The sequence below is a fragment of the Protomyctophum bolini genome (assembly GCF_963924005.1).
Source record: "Protomyctophum bolini genome assembly, chromosome: 3".
Classification (NCBI taxonomy): domain Eukaryota; kingdom Metazoa; phylum Chordata; class Actinopteri; order Myctophiformes; family Myctophidae; genus Protomyctophum; species Protomyctophum bolini.
The window spans coordinates 36,349,492-36,369,243 of record NC_137864.1 but is presented as its reverse complement, the minus strand read 5'-3'; the positions used below and the strand labels follow the sequence as shown (position 1 = coordinate 36,369,243).

At 43.9% G+C, this 19,752-nt stretch overlaps 1 protein-coding gene across 1 annotated transcript; it reads left to right on the top strand.

Moving 5' to 3' along the window:
- LOC308312398 (3',5'-cyclic-AMP phosphodiesterase 4C-like) lies at positions 1–17,090 on the top strand (the record flags this gene model as incomplete). Its single annotated transcript, XM_080759003.1, has 17 exons — positions 1–42; positions 2,691–2,825; positions 3,316–3,443; positions 4,953–5,129; positions 5,279–5,318; positions 6,378–6,445; positions 7,063–7,225; positions 8,042–8,135; positions 10,169–10,326; positions 10,514–10,612; positions 12,241–12,405; positions 13,398–13,497; positions 13,867–14,021; positions 14,692–14,814; positions 15,344–15,526; positions 15,987–16,510; positions 16,823–17,090. 17 exons carry the CDS (start codon positions 1–3, stop codon positions 17,088–17,090), a joined length of 2,622 nt encoding a protein of 873 aa, XP_080615129.1.
- Between the last annotated feature and the right edge of the window lie 2,662 nt (positions 17,091–19,752).

Below are 19,752 nucleotides of genomic sequence, written 5' to 3'. Positions count from 1 at the left end.
ATGAGGAAGAGCCGCAGCGTGCTGTCGGTGAACGGAGAAGAGGTGAGAATGTGAACGTACCAGTAAACATAATGTACAGTATGCCCACACATGGGGGAGCGTTTTGCTGTCAGGAATCAACTGGGAACATCAGACTGTATTGCCGTTGTTATACTGTAGATGTCACTTGTTCAAAAATAACACTACAGATTAGAAGGAGGAAACACAACATTTGGGGAAACAGGAGAGAAACACTGTGTGTTTGTTTGTTTGTTTGTTTGTTTGTTTGTTTGTTTGCATGCATGTGTTTGTCTGAGCATGGATTCAGGGTTTGTGTGAGCATGGATTCAGGGTTTGTGTGAGCATGGATTCAGGGTTTGTGTGAGCATGGATTCAGGGTTTGTGTGGGCATGGATTCAGGGTTTGTGTGGGCATGGATTCAGGGTTTGTGTGAGCATGGATTCAGGGTTTGTGTGAGCATCGATTCAGGGTTTGTGTGAGCATGGATTCAGGGTTTGTGTGAGCATGGATTCAGTGTTTGTCTGAGCATGGATTCAGTGGATGCAGAGCTATATGCATGCACAGTATATCGTAGATATGGGTATGCTCTGTGCATACAAACGTATGTCTGTGCGTTCAATCCATGCATGCATGTGTGATCGATCCTACATTGTAAAATTGAGAGTGAGACGTTTCTGAGAACCAAATGTACCCCATTTCATTCCATTTCTGTGCTCTCAGAGTTAAATTAAAGGGCCTGCTAATCTGATGCTTGCGACCCCAACACATTTAAGCGCCCTATAGTTCCTGACCTATGAAGATTTGTCCGTGTCAAGAAGACCAATGTATTAGGCTTGACACAAATGTCTTAGTATTGGCAGAAAATAGCAGACCTACAAGCTCACAGCGTGTTGCATGATTGCATCCGCAACGCGCTGTGAGCTTGTAGTTCAGCTATTCCCGACGTGCAAAGTATGAATCAAATCGGTCTTCAGTCAGCAGTACACCCTGAATAATCATTAATTCTCCAGCGTGCTCTCACTTGGTGTGAGCCACTTAGCGAGCCACCCTCCCACTGTGATCACAGTCCTTTTTCCTATGGGATCCAGGGATCAAGCACCATGTGCTTTTCAACAACTTCCAACCTGGCATCCCTATTTTGAGCATGCCACTATAGGCGGAAAATGTAACGCAAATAAAATACATTACCAGAAAATGTTACAAAATGTCAAATATTTCAAAAATCCTCCACTTTTGTTAGAAGCCCTCAAGGAATATAAAAAATAGCAACAATCACTGATCTGCAATCTGCACTGAACGCATCGCGATGTGTCCCCATCGTAAAGGATGGCACTTAAGTGGTTTACGGGTGACATTGTGGATGAAATACGGAAAGGCTCTATTAGAATACCGAAATACAGAGAGACTATATTATTCATTCTGTAGAGTACGTGTCCATGCATTGGTGTGTGTAGTGTGTGTGTGTGTGTGTGTGTGTGTGTGTGTGTGTGTGTGTGTGTGTGTGTGTGTGTGTGTGTGTGTGTGTGTGTGTGTGTGTGTGTGTGTGTGTGTGTGTGTGTGTGCCTGTGCCTGTGTGAGCAACTCACATCTGGGTCTGGAGTCTGGACGACATCAAACGCAGCATGGAGGCAACCAACACGGCACTGTTGCCTAGCAACTGCTGCCATTCCCCCAGTGTTTTGTTGCTACGGTACTGCAGTGCAGAACAGCCTCGTAGAGAGCTCAGTCTGTGGAGGCCTTATCCCAGACACACGCACGTACACACACACACACACACACACACACACACACACACACACACACACACACACACACACACACACACACACACACACACACACACACACACACACACCATTACATCAGCTGTGTGCAATCACCTCATTCTGACCTACCAGATGATCAGATTGGACTGCTGAGGTGATTAACTGAGTGGACAAAAATAAACAAACAAATAAACATTTAATATTATGAACCATTATTGGTTAATAATATTAAATGCCCTTGCTGCTCCCCAGAATGTATCATACCTTATTATTTACCCAATCTTTGTTAGATTTTAGCATAACATTATTTATTTATCTTCTATGCTTGTATTATTCAGATTATCGAGCCTAGATAATAAGATGTAAAAGCTCTCACTGTCACTGGTTGATCACCCAGCCCAGGAAAACAGCTAAAGGTAATGTGTTCCTGAAAAGGTTGTCCAGGGAGGGCCTGCTGCATTAGCTACTGTATATGCAGCTGATGTTTTCTGCACGTATTGTATGTGTTTATTCTCTTTTCTACGCCATTCTTTTAGCCGTGTGAGTATGTGCAAGCATGTGGGCCTGTGGCTCATCAGCCCTTATGAAACAGAGATGGGACATAATGTCCAGTCTGACTCTGGACTAGTGTAAAACTATCAGTTGCACCAGCATTTCAATGGGTACAAATGAAACATGGAAACATCAGCCAATGTGATACATTAGACAAGATGCCATGAATTTAAAATCATACATTTAACCGTACTTTGTTGTACTACAGTGTTGCACGTCTTGTGAGCTTGTACAAAAAAAAATAATCTTTGAAACCTTTTGCCTATAATGACATGAACCAAAATAGGTTTACCCTTCAAGGAAATGTTTTACTATATGTATTTGTATTTACAGTAACTCCCCTCTTTTCCTTGATGTCCCTCCGCCTGACAGGGTCAAGACACAGGTACAGAAGGTGGTGGGGAGAAGGCGGAGTCATCTAGCTACAGCCGCTCCTATACGTCGGGAGCCACGTTAGGGGCGGAGCTACGCAGGGGGAGAAGCCGAAGACTCTCTTCTAGTCTTCAGGTATTGATGGAGCAGGTTCAGGAATCAGCAGCGGGTCATCAATATGTCCGTACATGAACGTGCCCGTGGCAAAGACTTGGGGCTCCATTTTCATCACCACTAAACCCCTTATCCCTAAACTTCTTTGCCTTTTTTTTTTACTATTTTGCAAAACATTTTTGAATAGCCAGTCCACAAGCCACAAGCTCACAACGTATTAATGTAGATTGGCTAGTTGAACTATTCAAAAATGTTTTTCAAAATAGTAAAAAAGGCAAAGAAGTTTAGGGATAAGGGGTTTAGCGGTGACGAAAATGGAGTCTTATGTCTTGTTCGTGGCAAATGTTAGACTAGACTAGACTAGATTTTAGACTATATACACTTACTGAATGTCAGTCTCTAGATTTTCTTCAGAATAGGTGGTTCTCAAAAGTTTTATTTGCTAGGACCCCCTTAACTCTAATTGAGCGTGTACAAATAATTGTGATACCCCTGACATGTGACCTGGCAGGTGCCCTGCTGGCTCCGCCCCCGAGACCGCACGCGCTCACCAGAGGTGCCGAGCAACGCGTCTCGACCCACAACGCTTCCACTGCGCATACCGCCACGCATCTCCATCACACATGCAGACGCCGATGGGTATGCCACACACACACACACACACACACACACACACACACACACACACACACACACATTTGAATTATTTTTATTTGGATCTGCACAAGAGGCGTAATACAATAGACCCAAACACTGATCAGAATTAGGTTATACATTATATGGACCAACCAGATATAGCTAGCTGCTGCACATGCTTAACACACAGAAGGAAAAGAAGAAAAAATAAATAGCACATTGTTGACATACTATTACTTGATACTACTAGACAGGATGTTTGTTTTGGGTTTTTTAAGCCACCTAGGGATAAATGAAACAACGCCTTCTCCAGACAGACAGACTGCCGCTGAGACAGAACAGTATTTAGCCAGCTTTTTTGCATTTGTTTTTAGCAATCCACACAATTGCAGACCCCTGAGCACAAGTTTATGGACATGGCCCAGACTTCCAAATACAAGGACAATAAGTTGACAGTTATATCCCAAGGCCATAATATGTTCCACCAGAAGCTGATATTTCATAAGTTTGGATGTAAAACAAGTGTCCATATACAAATCAAATGGGCAGCCTATTTAAAAAAAACAGTTTTTCTAATTTCATTGATGAACACAATATCTGGGGTATTTGGAATATTTTGTAGTGAATTGACATGCGTGTCATTGTGATCAAACCAGTCTATTTTTACAGTGCTGTGTTTATACATTCTTGTTGTCCTGTCCTGTACTCCTCTGATCTTGTCTGAGACCAGGTCCACCAGACGGTCATGTCTAGAAATGTACAGTCCTTTATAGTGGCTGCAACCATTTAAGATGTGTGCGACTGTTTCTTTGTCGTGTGGTACTGGATGTAGGATGCAGTGTGGGTCGTGTGCTGATGGGTAGTTTGGGTACCAGGTTGCCAAGTTGAACTTGGTCGGCAACACCTGTAAACGGGCTTTAATAGTGAAAATGAGAATGTCCTCACCTATGGTGTTATTTGACAGTATAGAGTGTGATAATGAGTGGTTTGCAAAGGGAAGAAGAGCCAGTTTTCCCTGCAGCCTCAGACTGGTCCAGTGTTGTGCACTTTCTGATACACACACATACACACAGCCTATACCAAAACAAGTTGCATTATACAGTAGTCTCTCCCTCCTCTATAGTAATTTTTTGCCTTGGTATTTAACAAATAAAATTACTTCCTCAATGCTGATATGATATGGGGGGCTGTGAATCCTCAATAATCCAGGTATAGTGGAGCAGTTATGAGAGCGTAACTTATTGGCAGTTGTAGCGAGAGTGATACATGCAGGGAGTTGGGATTTGGAAAAGGGTAAAGAGTGATACATACAGGGAGTTGTAGCGAGAGTGATACATACAGGGAGTTGTAGCGAGAGTGATACATGCAGGGAGTTGGGATTTGGAAGAGGGTAAAGAGTGATACATACAGGGAGTTGAAGCGAGAGTGATACATGCAGGGAGTTGGGATTTGGAGGGTGAAGAGAGCCACATTCAAATACTGTGTATGCGTCCTATTCTTCCCTTGTTCTAGATGTGAAGTGGAAAACGGAGCGTCCCCGGCTCACACCCCCGTGGGACAGAGCCCAGGACTCACCCTACACACCTCCTTCCCTCAGGGCCAGAGACGAGAGTCTTTCCTCTACCGCTCCGACTCCGATTACGACATGTCCCCCAAGACCGTCTCGCGGAACTCCCTGGCGAGTGAGGGGTAAGACACAGGGGAAGAGAGAGAGAGCGCATTCATGACACTATGCCTGTGTACCGATCCACAGAAGGAGCATTATTATTTCATTTTTCAATTATTGCTTTGGCTCTCTTTGACTCCATCCCCTCTCTTCCCATCTCTCTGTCTCTCAGGCACACAGCAGAGGACTTCATCGTCACACCCTTTGCTCAAGTGAGTTTCGCATACAGTATACAGTACATTACTGTGGGACCTATGACATTATACCAACTGGATGTGCTCACAAATATAAATGTGTCCAATGTACAGGCCTGTGATTCAAACTCTATGGTATAAAGCCATCATCTTAACTACTAAGCCAAAGGGAATTCCCTATGACCCGGGGGGGATATTTGATAATACACTCACCCCCCTTTTGATCTCCTTCCACCGGGAGGAGATCTGGGTCCCAGCGTCCCAGAGTCTCTCGCGTGGAAAGCCAACATCATAACCACTATAGGTCATCAGGCTGTTGACCTACAGTAGTGACACCTTTGTTGTTCTCACGGTCAGTATCATGTCAGTATACAGTATTACCATGGTCAATATCATGGTCTGTATTATGGTCAGTATAATGGTCAGTATAATGTTAGTATCATGGTCATTATCATGGTCAGTATCATCTCAGTATCATGGTCATTATCTAGCTCTAGCTAGTTTGTGAAATCTCATCATTATAGATTTTAATTAATGAGAATCAAGATCAACTCCCATTTTAGCAAATTTGCTCTGACACTGACTCTGTCATGGCACCCACTGTCTATAAATGTATAATAATGAGTCGAGTGAATATGAAGTGAATATTATTGACTTGTGCCAGTGCATGTGCCAGTAACTGTCATTCCATGACATGTTGGGGTGCTCAATGGAAATTATGAGAATGGCAGTTGCTAGTAGGCCTAATCTACCTTTTAAATTGAAACCATTTAAGACATGCTGACATTAATTCTCCTTTGAAAAACAAAGCACAAAATAGAAATATAAAAGTTCCTTTGCTGGTTTATTTTCTATATATTTTAATGAATTAAAATGAATGAATTTAATTAAATAAATTAATAGTTAGCTAAAAAGGGGCTCTCCACAGAGTGCACGTCTCTCGCTTTATAATGTGTTATGATGATTATTGCTAGTACTTTATCTAATTAAAGATTATATATAATGGATTATGCAGTTTGTAAAAATTGTTAAGCCTACATACATTTATTATTATTTTATTATTATATTCTCCTATAGGTTCTGGCCAGTTTACGATCAGTGCGGAGCAACTTCACCCTTCTTGCCAATGTTTCCACGCCAGTCAAGTCAGTACCAATTTTCTATCCCCAATAGTCTGCCACTGACTGATTAACATGTTAATACTTGATCTAAGTAGTTGCAACAAGTATTGCCAGTTTTATTATGGATGAAAAGTATTGAACCACTATTTCCTGTATCATTACAAGCAGGCTGGCATAATGCTTGAAAGCTCATGTAAAGTTTCAGTAATATCGCTGTGTTTGTATTACATTGTGATATAGTTATCACTATGTTCTTTTTGTTTGACAAATGTTTCTTATTGTGTCACTGCTGCTTATCCAAAGTCCACTTTTGTGTAGCAATACTTACTGTTATGACTCTGAGAGAGGTTTATGCTTTACTTATTTATTTCTCAATTTTATTTGTTTCTGATATATCTCTTCAATTTACGATTTACAATTACATTTAGGCATTTCGCATACACTCTTAATCCAGAGACATTTACAGTAAGCAAGAACAACACAAGGTAATGCATCAAATGCATAGAAATAGTCATCAAGGATCACAATTTCTATGCATTTGAGTTGATGTATTATTACCTTGTGTTGTTCTTGCTTACTGTACAGTAAGTGGTTCTGGACATAGGTCTTAATGAAACCACACTGTGCTATTGTGTCCCCAGAAGGTCTCCCCTGAGTGGGGTGCCTTCCAGTCCCAGGCCAGCCCTGTCTGAGCAGCACTACCAGCAGCTGGCTGCGGAAACCTTAGAAGAACTGGACTGGTGCCTGGACCAGTTGGAGACCATTCAAACACACCGCTCTGTCAGCGACATGGCTTCCAACAAGGTACTGAGTGCCCACCACCACCACCAGCACATATCAAACACAAAAATTAAACGGATGAATCTGATGTGTGAAATGTATTGTACGGTATAACCAAGCTTATACTGTAATCTTACATTTAACAAAAATTGCAAGCGCATATTACATAATTGTCTGCACTTCCAGCCTGACTTTATTGTGTACTGTAGGCTATGCCTTTTGGAAAAAAAAATGTTGTATGTGCCAAGTGCAATATGAGCTATTGGGCAACTGCAATAGTGTATCGGATGTTTATTTGACAACAGACTATATGATGATGGCATGATGTTGCTCTAGCTGTATTTCTTTGTTGATGTGTATGTATTTGTGGAGTAACCAGCTAACCTAACCTAACCAACCTAGCCTCGGTACCCAGGCTTTAGTTTTCATTTGCATTCGGCTTAAAAAAGGAATGCCTGGGGAAACGAGCCACCTGTTTCCTGGTCTAGGACGGAGTGGGAGTGAACTACAGTGCGGAGGGGCGTCGCTCGAAATTTGGTGACGTCCGTGTTGTCTGCTGTTTTCTACCAGGACGGGGCGCTCAGATCGGTGAACCAATATGATTCAACACATGTTGGTGCCCGCCCCTTTCTACCAGAAATCACGGTGGCTGGGCCAGGCTAAACCTAACCTAACCTGCCACAACCCAAGTATAAAATTCCAGGCTATGTAAAGTCACTGTTGAGCTGCCAGTGGTGCAGCACTGGGGTCTGTCTGTAAATGTACCAGCCCTACACTGTGGTGTTCAACACCGGGCTGTACGTTCCCCTTATCTATGTGTTGTCCCACTCTCTGCTGCAGTTCAAGAGGATGCTGAGCAGGGAGCTGTCCCACCTGTCAGAGATGAGTCGCTCAGGCAACCAGGTGTCAGAATACATCTCTAGCACCTTCCTGGGTGAGTTGACTGGTATAAAGGCTACCATGCATAACATGATGTCAACATAGCTTTCTAGGCCGCCTGCTGGCCTAGCGGTCCAGACACATACCACATGCAGGCTCTATGCAGCCTGATGGCACGTCACAGGTTTACTATTTACAATGTAGGTATTTAGCAGACACTCTCACCCATTTAGGACTATAAGGCTGTTTTGCCTTCTAAATACTGACCTAAGTTTTCAGAAATGTCCAAATTTCTACATTTCATTCAAACATTTCAAAAATGTTATGTTGCTAGGCTATATACGGTACATACAAGAACCCCAAAAAGGTGATCCTGTCCTGAAGGGGTAAGTTTGAGTTTGGGTTTGAGTCCCCGATCCCGACGACCCTTATTACTGCATGTGTAGCAGTGGCTCACAACCTCAGCCTAAAAGTCTAATATCTCCCCCAAGTCATAGGGAATTCCCTTTGGCTTAGTGGTTATGATGTTGGCTTTCCACATAGGGGACCCGGGTTCAAATCCCAGCTCAGGCCATATTTCTGTGTGAGGTCAAAAGGAGGGTGAGTGTAGCAGAGTTGCTCACAAAACCTCAGCCTGATGACCTGAAAGTCTAATATCTCCCCCGAGTCATAGGGAATTCCCTTTTATTTGGCTTTTGTGGTTAAGATGTTGGCTTTTTTGGCCCCAAAAATATATCCACACTTTTCCTGGGCTGTGTGTGCTCCACTTCTTGTCGATTTCATTGGATATCATTGGTCATCTGACCAGTTTCATTGGATTTCATTGGATCAAATCGACAGGAAGTGGAGCACACACAGCCCAGGAAAAGTGTGGTAAAAACCAAAACATGGTTTTTCTATGGTGGCTGTGTGAGGCCCAATTTTCTGTGAAGTGTGAATTGACAAAAGGCCACAAGCTATTTTAGAAAATACATGCACAGTTTTGACTAGTAGACTGACTGCATGTGTCATGAACTGTGGTGATTTGTTATTGTGTACTTTTATTTTGAAGTGTTTCCTGTTGTCCTTGTACCCTTTTGTTACCTCTGTTGTCTCACCCGCCTCCCTGTGATTACTAGTTTTCTCCACCTGTGTCCTGTTAGTCTCCGAGCCAATCCCTATGTTGATTATCACCTGTGTTTGGTTTGTCCTACTTAAACCCTCTGTTCCTTTTGTTCCCTGTATGTATACTGCTAGAGTACTAGTGTAGCTGTTGTTCTGTAGTAGTTTCCAGTTCTGTGTGTATTCTATGTTTCCTGCTTTGTCCTCTGCCTTTGTCTGTGCTTGGGTCCAACACCTGCCTGTCCCAAACTGTGACAGCATGGCATTCAGAAATGTCTGTGAAGATAGCTTGACAATGGGTGAAGTTGTCCTTTAACACTGGACAGAGAGCCAGTGGAGTGAGGCCAAAACTTGAATAATGTGGTTGTGCTTTTCCTTTTTTGTTACTGGTGTGGAGGCACGGGCAGCTGCATTTTAAACGCGTTGCAGGATCAGGATGACTGGATCAATGACCACATACAGAGACTTACAATAATCAAGCCTTGAGGGTATATGAGAGCATGAATTACCCTGTCTTTTGGGGAGAGATATATACTTATAATCTGAAGATGTGAAAAGCTGGTTTTGACTACAGAGCTAACGTATTTATCAAATTTGAAGGCGCTAAAAATGCCCCACAAGCAGATGTTGGAGCTTAGCAGGCCCAGGGTATTGACAGGAAAGGCTTGAGAACAGTGTTGCCAGTTTTTTGCGCCAAAAATAAACAATCTTTGAAAACAAGCCCAAGAGAAGCAAGCTCACAACATTTCCCTGGCATAAAATATTTTCAGATGGGAGTCCGCAGACAATACATTAATGTATATTAATTTGCGGTTCCTTGACATGAAAAGGTGCATGCCACTGGTTTAAACAATTTGGAAGTAAGCAACTAAACTTTAAAAACAAACCCCAAAAAACATCACCTGCAACTTTCAATATTTACAAGCAACTTTACACGTGTGCGTGCACTGTGTGTGCGTGTTTGTGTGTGATCCCAAAAATCTCTAGACAAGCAGAATGAAGTGGAGCTCCCATCTCCAACTCTGAAGGACAAGTCGATGAGTCGTATCAGTGGAGTGAGGAAGCTATCTCACAGCTCCAGCCTTTCCAACACATCAGTGCCTCGTTTTGGGGTAAACACAGACCAAGAGGATGAGCTGGCCAAGGTCTGTCTGTCTCTCTCTTCTCCTCCCTCTCACTGTTTCTCATTTCTCTTCCTTTCTGACTGTTTCCCTCTCTCACAAATTGTGTGTGTGTGTGTGTGTGTGTGTGTGTGTGTGTGCATGCATGCGCGCACGTGTGTGTGTGTGTGTGTGTGTGTGTGTGTGTGTGTGTGTGTGTGTGTGTGCGTAGGAGCTGGAGGATCTGGATAAGTGGAGCTTCAATATCTTCAGGATAGCAGAGCTCTCCAACAGCAGACCTCTCAGCTGCATCATGTACGCCATATTCCAGGTAAATACAATTAGGTGTGTGTGTGCGTGTGTGTGTGTGTGCGTGCTCCTGCCTGCCTGTGCGTGTGATTCTGTTAAAGAGAGTGGGCAGCCTGTCCTCCCCACTTTCAATGTTGAGAAAGTAGACAGCTGACATATTATACTGTAGGGTAGGCAAAAGATAGAAGGCTCTGTCAGGCTTTAGTCTTCTAGTGTGTACCAGAGTAGACCAGATGCCTGGAGATGCCACCCTCACTCTGTCGCTGTAGCCCGTATAGAGTGTCGCATTAATTATGTATGACATTTGTGGGAATGGAATGTTCACGCACGTCGTATACACATTGCCAAGTGACAGTGTCAGAGTAATGGCGATCTAATCGTGTTAGACTGGCGGTGGCACCTGTAGCATTGGTGACAGGACGCAGTGTCTGTTCAGCAGCCTGTGCCTATCAGAACTGTCCCATAGTCTGTTCCTTCAGCATTTGATCGCCTGCCTGACAGTACACCAGCGTTGGCAGATGGTGGTTGGGCTGGTAAGTGTTTTTGATCATCCACTTAGACTTGGATACCCGTACACAGTACACCCCAGAGACACAACAAGGGGGGGCAAAAGTCTTTGTGTTATTATAGGAACCTTTTTTTGACATTAACCATCTGAACCCTAGCATACCTAATTTGAGGGAAATAGCAGATCTACATATACTCACAACGCCTAGCACTGCGAGGCACTGTCACTTGTGAGCTTGTAGATTTCACCAAAGACGTTTGGTGTAAGGTGAAAAAAACACACTTGTGCTTGGCTCCTTTCTTTCTTCTATGAATTCAACAAAAGTTGTTACAAGATGTATTCATATCGGCCACATGTCGTCTTACGTCGTCATTTAGTGCCCTATAAACTATTAAAATCCATAAACTTGGCTAGGAAACGTTTTACGTCATAAGTGCTCTAAACAAAAATCCCATATAGACTTGGCTGCCATGACGTAATGGTGAAAAGCCATGAATTGGAGGGGGTAGCGAGCGCCCTTCAAAAATAGTAGACCAAATACAAGTTTTCGAAGAATAGAGGGTTTATGTGGTTAACTGTCTGAAAATACTCACGCTACACAATGATAGTGCTGTGAAACAACTAAACAAGTCTATGAAGATATCTATGAAATCCATGAGAAAGTGTAATCTGCAACACAATTTAGTGAGCACTTACTATGAGACCTAGCAGATCATGTCTGTGTGTGTGTGTGTCTGTCTGTCTGTCTGTCTGTCTGTCTGTCTGTCTGTCTGTCTGTCTGTCTGTCTGTCTGTCTGTCTGTCCCGCTATCCAAATATGGAGTGTGTTGCATCAGCAATCACTCAGCTCCTATTATGGGCACAAAAGGGGCCAGGTTCACTCAACTCCATATATGGGCACAAAAGGGGCCAGGTCCACTCAGCTCCATATATGGGCACAAAAGGGACTGTTTTCACTAATTTCACAGTACTACACAGTTCTCACTAATTCGTAATTTATTCTAATTGTTATTGCAATTTAAGATCTGCGTTCGCTTCCCGCGTTCGCGCGTCTTACTCGTTTTATACAGCATGTAGCGGGGGTCCCTGCTTCATCTCTCAGCTATGCACTGACTCATTGATTGGCCTGCTGTGCACTTTCAGGAGCGAGATTTGATGAAGACGTTCCGTATCCCAGTCGACACCTTTGTGACCTATGTGATGACCCTGGAGGACCATTACCATGGCAACGTAGCATACCACAACAGCCTGCATGCAGCTGATGTCACCCAGTCCACACACGTCCTTCTCTCAACGCCTGCCCTGGACGTAGGTGTACTGCACACACCCGTGTGTGCCTTATACGGGCATGCTCATATATGGGCACAATGGCATCACAATGTCAATATACTGTGTATGGCCATAAAAGGAAGGAGAGAGGAGATCCGCACACCGTTTTAAAAGCTCCCAAACTTTATTGACAATATAGCAGAAAGACAATACAACTTTTCGGCCTCAGGGGCCTTCGTCAGGTCACCTGACTCCTCTCTCGTCTCTCCTTTCTTAGTTACTTTTTTGGATCCTGCACCCGTTGAAATTTGTGGATGTGCGTGCACCTCTTGAACATATGTGCAGACAGAGAGATACAGAATACAGATATATCCATATAAGGGCATAAAATGGACACAGAGAGACAGACAGATTGACGGGTGCAACGGGTACTCTGACTGACAACAGGTACGATGGGTATTGCACAATCGTCTGACTTGCTTAATTTCCGACGGGCACCGGTCAGTCTTTAATTAATTCAAACGCCACGTCAAACATCAAGGGAGAAATAAATAAGTCAGTGTTAAAGTGTACTACATGGGCCAGTGTTGGTGTGTACTAAACTTAACAAACCTACCCACTACTTACTACAGTGTAGTGAGTATACGTTTAATAAGTCATTAATAGTGTAGTGACTACACTATGTTACACTAAGTGCTAAATGCCCTGAGTGTGAATGAGAACTATCGGCTCAAGCAAGAGCAGGTGTATGAAATCACAAATTTGCGCTTTCTTTTATTCATTCTTTCACTACCCCTGTGTATGTACTCCACCCTCACTCTGTCACTACCCCTGTGTGTACTCCAACCTCACTCTGTCACTACCCCTATGTACTCCACCCTCACTCTGTCACTACCCCTGTGTACTCCACCCTCACTCTGTCACTACCCCTGTGTACTCCACCCTCACTCTGTCACTACCCCTGTGTACTCCACCCTCACTCTGTCACTACCCCTGTGTACTCCACCCTCAATCTGTCTCTCTAATCCCAGGCTGTGTTCACTGATCTGGAGATCCTTGCTGCTCTGTTCGCGGCAGCCATTCATGACGTAGATCATCCTGGGGTTTCCAACCAGTTCCTCATCAATACCAGTGAGTACATGCTCGAAACACACTCACGCACGCACCTCACACCACAAATACCTCAGACCTTTTCATGTCTCGGATTGACTTCATTGTCTTCCTCCCGATCTCAAATTATTCTGTCCCAGAGATTTCAATATAATTAAATTATCAAAATTGTACACGCAATAACGAGTTATGGTGGATGCATTGCGGAGACATCATTGAAACATATTGTTCGACCGGTCACTCTAAAATGTTTTGTATTTCATTTATAGTGACATCAATCCTTGCCTCCTCCTTATCTTGACACTGCATTTTCAGTTCTTAGCTTTCTCCCTTTCCCTTTTCGTCACTGTGTCACAACAAACAACATCATGTCATTCCCATGCACCTCAGACTCTGAGCTGGCCCTCATGTATAACGATGAGTCGGTCCTGGAGAACCATCACCTGGCTGTGGGCTTCAAGCTTCTGCACCAGGAAAACTGTGACATCTTTCAGAACCTCACTAAGCGACAGCGCCAGAGCCTCCGCAAGCTTGTCATCGACATGGTTAGAACTGTTCCTTTTTGACAGCACATTTTCAATTGGTTTTAGTCCTATTTTATCTGCAATGTTTTAGTCTAGTTTTAGTCGACTGAATATCATAAGATTTTTGTCGACTAAATCTACAGTTGATTTTGTCTTTCTTCAGATTTACACAACTATTAGTTAACCGAATTGTCAATTTAGTCTCAGGTTTAGTCATCATAGCTTAGTTCATATTTACTTTTCGTCAGTGAAAAAAGGTAGCCGACGACCATTTTCGTCATCGTTTTAGTCGACAAAATTAACATTGCTTAGAGCATCTTCAAATTGCAACCGCATCAGTTATCTTTGAGCTCAATTCAGGAAGACGTTTTACTGCAGAGTTTTGTATTACATTTCTATTTTAGGCTTTTAGTTGAGGCCGTCACCCAGAGCAACTCCTGTAGAACTTTCTAGATAGATGTTACAACCAACATAACAGGGAACAAAGTCAGAAACAGTGCCCAGGCAATGTTACTGTGATCCTCAAAGATGATACATAGGGAATTGCCAGTATAGGAATAATAATTTGTACCTATTTTTACTCAAGAAAAGTACTTTCCTCCTGAACTGATTCAGAGCTAATTCATCTTACAGGTATCTGTATACTTTCCACCTCTCTCAATGCTTGTTCCTGCTCTCTGTCTCCCTCTAGGTGTTGGCCACTGACATGTCAAAGCACATGACCCTGATGGCTGACCTGAAGACCATGGTGGAGACCAAGAAGGTGACAAGCTCCGGTGTATTACTCCTGGACCACTACACAGAACGCATACAGGTCAGTGTATTACTCCTGGACCACTACACAGAACGCATACAGGTCAGTGTATTACTCCTGGACCACTACACAGAACGCATACAGGTCAGTGTATTACTCCTGGACCACTACACAGAACGCATACAGGTGACTGCTGTGATAAAGTTCTATTGATCTTATATGCAGTAATTTTGAAAACATGTCGTCGATTTTCAACACACCTCTGGTTCTTTCAGGATGCATACATACATGTACAGGCAATCATCTATGTTCTTTATCTATGCAATGATTTTATATATTTTGTCCTAACTTTGTGATCAATGCAAATACTGTATTGGATCCCAGTACGAAACTACACTGCACATAATTGTACATGCACAGAAGAACCTCAGATCCGTGACACGCCACCGAGTGTATCCAAATACATTACACCCGCATACATTACACACATGTTATTGAAAGTGTATGTGTGTGCGTGTGTGTGTGTGTGTGTGTGTGTGTGTGTGTGTTGTGTGTGTGCGTTTATTTCTGCATGCGTTAATGTGAGAAGGTATTAAGGAACATGGTGCACTGTGCAGACTTGAGCAACCCTACCAAGTCTCTGCTGATCTACAGACAATGGACAGAGAGAATTATGGAGGAGTTCTTTAGGCAGGGGGACAAGGAAAGGGAGAAAGGCATGGAGATCAGTGCTATGTGTGACAAGCACACAGCCTCTGTGGAGAAGAATCAGGTAACATTTGTTTCTTGGTCTCTCACCCCTCCCCAACCCCCACACACAGTGTTTTCTTTCATACATCCATTCCATCATGTGTCTTCTTTAATATTCACTGAAGGAGGCTACAGGAATTACCATGGGTTTATCGTGAAATCAGCCAAATAGGTTGTATAAGGAAAAGTTGACATTTTGGCTCGAGGGTGGAGGCTACATCATGGGACCCCTCAAAACGTTTAGGGTTCATCCACCATGTTCAGCAAGTGTAGCCTACTCATCAAGTTTCTGACAATGCATCCATTAACCATTGGGGTCACTAAAATCAGTAGGATCATTCATATACTCTGGGTGGGAAGCATGAATTATGAGCTCAACAAGTATCATGGTTGATGAATGAATGGCCAGACAGAAAAAGGTAAAACTTTTATGATCCCCACTACCTTGCCTGCCTCCTCTGCCCCCCCCCCTTCTGGTGTAGGTGGGCTTCATCGACTACATCGTCCACCCACTGTGGGAGACGTGGGGTGACCTGGTGCACCCCGACGCCCAGGAGTTGCTGGACACGCTGGAGGAGAACAGGGAGTGGTACCAGGGCGCCATGCCCCAGTCGCCCTCGCCACCGCCGGACAGACACCTGCTGCAACGCGACCGCTTCCAGTTCGACCTGACGCTGGAGGACCTGGAGCACAACAACCACAACAACACGCACCTGCTGGGCAACGACGTGGACAGTGGCATCAGGAGGGGGAGCGTGCTCAGACGGAACGCCAACTGCGACGACGCCGCGATGGAGGGAGACCACGCAGCGGACGAGGACTCCCGCGTGGAGGTCGAGGACGACGAGGAGAACCACAACGGACAACAGAACGGGGACGCCGGTGGTGAGGACCAGGAGGAGGAGGAGGAAGGTGGTGGAGAGGAGCAGGATGAAGACTCGACGGGGCAGGAGGTGCAGGACGCAGAGGAAGGAGCAGACGAGGAGAAGGGAGACCGGGCGGTCGAGTGCGAGATCACAGGAGAGAGGACAGATGACGAGAGGGAAGAAGGAGGGGAGGAGGAGGAAGAGAGGGAGGATGATGAGACGGGAGAGGAGAGGGACGAGGAGGTGAATGCAGAGGAGGTGGATGGAGACGAGAGCGTAGAGCAAGAAGAGGTGGAGGAGGAGCCTGGAGAGAACGAAGGAGGAGACACAGAAGAGAACGAAGGAGGAGACACAGAAGAGAACGAAGGAGGAGACACAGAAGAGAATGATGGAAATGAGCAGGGGGGAGAAGCGACTGTGATGGAGGAGGAGAAAGGAGATGGAGGGGAGAGTGCAGAGAGGGAGGAGGGAGAGCAGGACGAGGCAGATGGAAATGGAGAACAGGAGGAGGGAGAGCAGGACGAGGCAGATGGAAATGGAGAACAGGAGGAGGGAGGAGAAGCTGAGGAGGATGAGAATTGTGACAATGAAACGGGAGTGCAGGAGAATGAGGAAGACAGAGAGGAGGCAGAGGTGAAAGAGGAGGGCGAGACAGTAGAGGACGGCAATGAGGAGGTGGAGGCTGAAGAGGAGGAAGGGAAAGAGGAGGAGGATGGTTAGTCACTCATGAACAACACGACTCACGAGACAAGAGTGTTTTGAAAAATGAGGCAGTCGGACTAAAGACACAATAGTTATGGAAGGGTGAAGGAGAGAGGATTATGTGAGAGAGAAATGTAAGTACAGAATAACATTGTGCTAGTGGAAGACATGTAGATGAGGAATAAAGACCACCCATTCACCAGAGAATGCTTTTTTTCTCGGTCATACAGCATTTGTGCTGCTTATCCCAAGAGGTGCTTGGTGGGAAGTCTTTGTGTGCTGACTTATTGATGTCACCTTTACCGCTAACGAACACGTTGAGAGTAGCTGAATATGTGAATTCCAGCGACAACAACCACAACAAAAGGAGATTTTGCATATGCCTGCCTGGACAGCCAGATGTTGCACTGTATGTACGTAACTACGTACATACAACTCCGAGCAGGTTTTTCCCAGGAATTTTGGCCCTGGTGAAAGATGAGCCTTCATCACCTATAGCATATGTACATTCACCACTGCCATAGATATATGGGGATGAAGGGAAACTGTTTTATCAACATTTTGTAGCACCCTAGAATCTAAAACCTCACGAACATACATTCAAACAGCATGCCAAACCTATTTTATTTATTTCATGGACTACTCTCTATCTTTAATCTTTACTACATTCTAATCTCGTCTCGTCTCCCCTCTCACTCACACACGCACACACACACACACACACACACACACACACACACACACACACACACACACACACACACACACACACACACACACACACACACACACACACACGTATTTACAAGACAATACAGAATGACTGTTCTGACCATTAACTCAAGATTCTTGTACAAACTTAAACTATTCTTCCATTTTTGTCGGAAAAGTAAAAAAGCAAAAAAAAGAAAGATTCTTGCAACAAATATGATATTTCCATGTGAGAGCAGTGCTGCGTCTTCAGACTTCGGTCTAGGAACAGTTCACACACTAACCTTAAAACCATAAATGCTGGATTTCTGAGACTACTGGTCATTTGGAATACTCTCTAACACCACACACGTGTGAACGACAGGGCTGCTTATTCTCCTTCCGCTGGAAGCGTCCGCAACACAACTTAAGTGGTCAACTTATTAAAGCCTGATTATTATTTATTATATGCTTCAGTGAATGAGCGTCCCGTGACATGTCTGTGTCGTCAATATGAGCAATATGCTCTATTCTATGCACACAGAACAACTCTTCCTATACTTCCGGGCCCCTTCCCTACTTCCCCTAGGTGTTACTGATGATACTAATTAAGGCTCAGTTCCATATATAGTGTACAGTGGTTCTCAAACTTTTTTTTAATTTCAAGGACCCCTCTGAGAGTGTGGACCCGTAAGGGTCCATTTGGTTCCATTTGTACACTCAGAGTTACAGACCCGTACGGGGCCATTTGGAACCCACTCAAGGACACTTTGAGACCCACTGGTGTAGCAGTGGTTCCAGTTAGCCAACACTGCACAAAAGCAGCACCCTGACTCTGTTTGACCAGAAAGTGTGCATAGAGCCTATTTCGCCAAAGTATATATCAGGCTTGAGTGTCGCTGTGGTTGCACGCTGGGTTATTTCCCACGTATTCCATCCACCATGATGAAGTCTGTGGAGTCATGTCGTCATCATGACCGTTTCGCCACTCCCACAATGTGACTTTGATTCCAGGATGGATCAAACCTACTGTATAAGATCACTCTAGCCAGTTGGCTACTCCTCTATGAAGCAATTGTACTATGGAACCATGTTTGGGGGTGTGATGGTCTTCCACCATTCCCTTTCTTTTCTCTCTTTTTTTTTTTAGTAAAACCTGTATTTGGCACTTTATCTAACACCCCTGTTACATATGTACATAATAAACATGTATTTTAATCTGCTGATGTCATACAATAAATGATTGTTCAATGAAAATATGAATTAAGTTGACCAGTGCTGGCACTGTTTTCACTACCTCAATTAAGTGTTACATTAACACTTAACTGATTGACTGATTTTTATTGGTGGCTGAAATGACATACCTGTAGTATAGGCACACACAGTATGTATAAAAGAATGGTCCGTTCAACAGGCAATTCATCACATATAAGTGGACATTGTGACGTTCCCACAACAAGCCTTGATCATCATGTTTGGAAATCTGGTAATATCAATGAGCAAGCTGTTGCAACCTTGACCAACCCTATTCATGCAATTATCAGACTTCTGAATGATGGTTAATAGACAGGGTGCCTGCCTGACTCAAAAGATTTAAAAACTGGTTCTTGATCTAGAGCAGGGATACTCAAATAGATTTACCTGTGGGCCACATTACAAAAATGGCAAGGGGCCAGGGGCCAGTAGATAAAATTACGACATTAATGATACTTGATAACTTCTCTCTTTCAATTGCTTTATTTTCGCAAAATGTATCAAAGTACAATGTGCATGCACACAATATGTAAATAAATAAATGTGTTACATTTTCTTGCATAAACACAAAGAGCTGCAATTTCCGCAATTTCCTCAATTTCCATTTCCACCATTTCCGCAATTTCCGCAATTTCCATTTGCACCATTTCCGCAATTTCCGCAATTACAATTTCCGCAATTTCCATTTCCGCAATTTCCGCAATTTCCATTTCCATTTCCAACTATTAATGGCAGC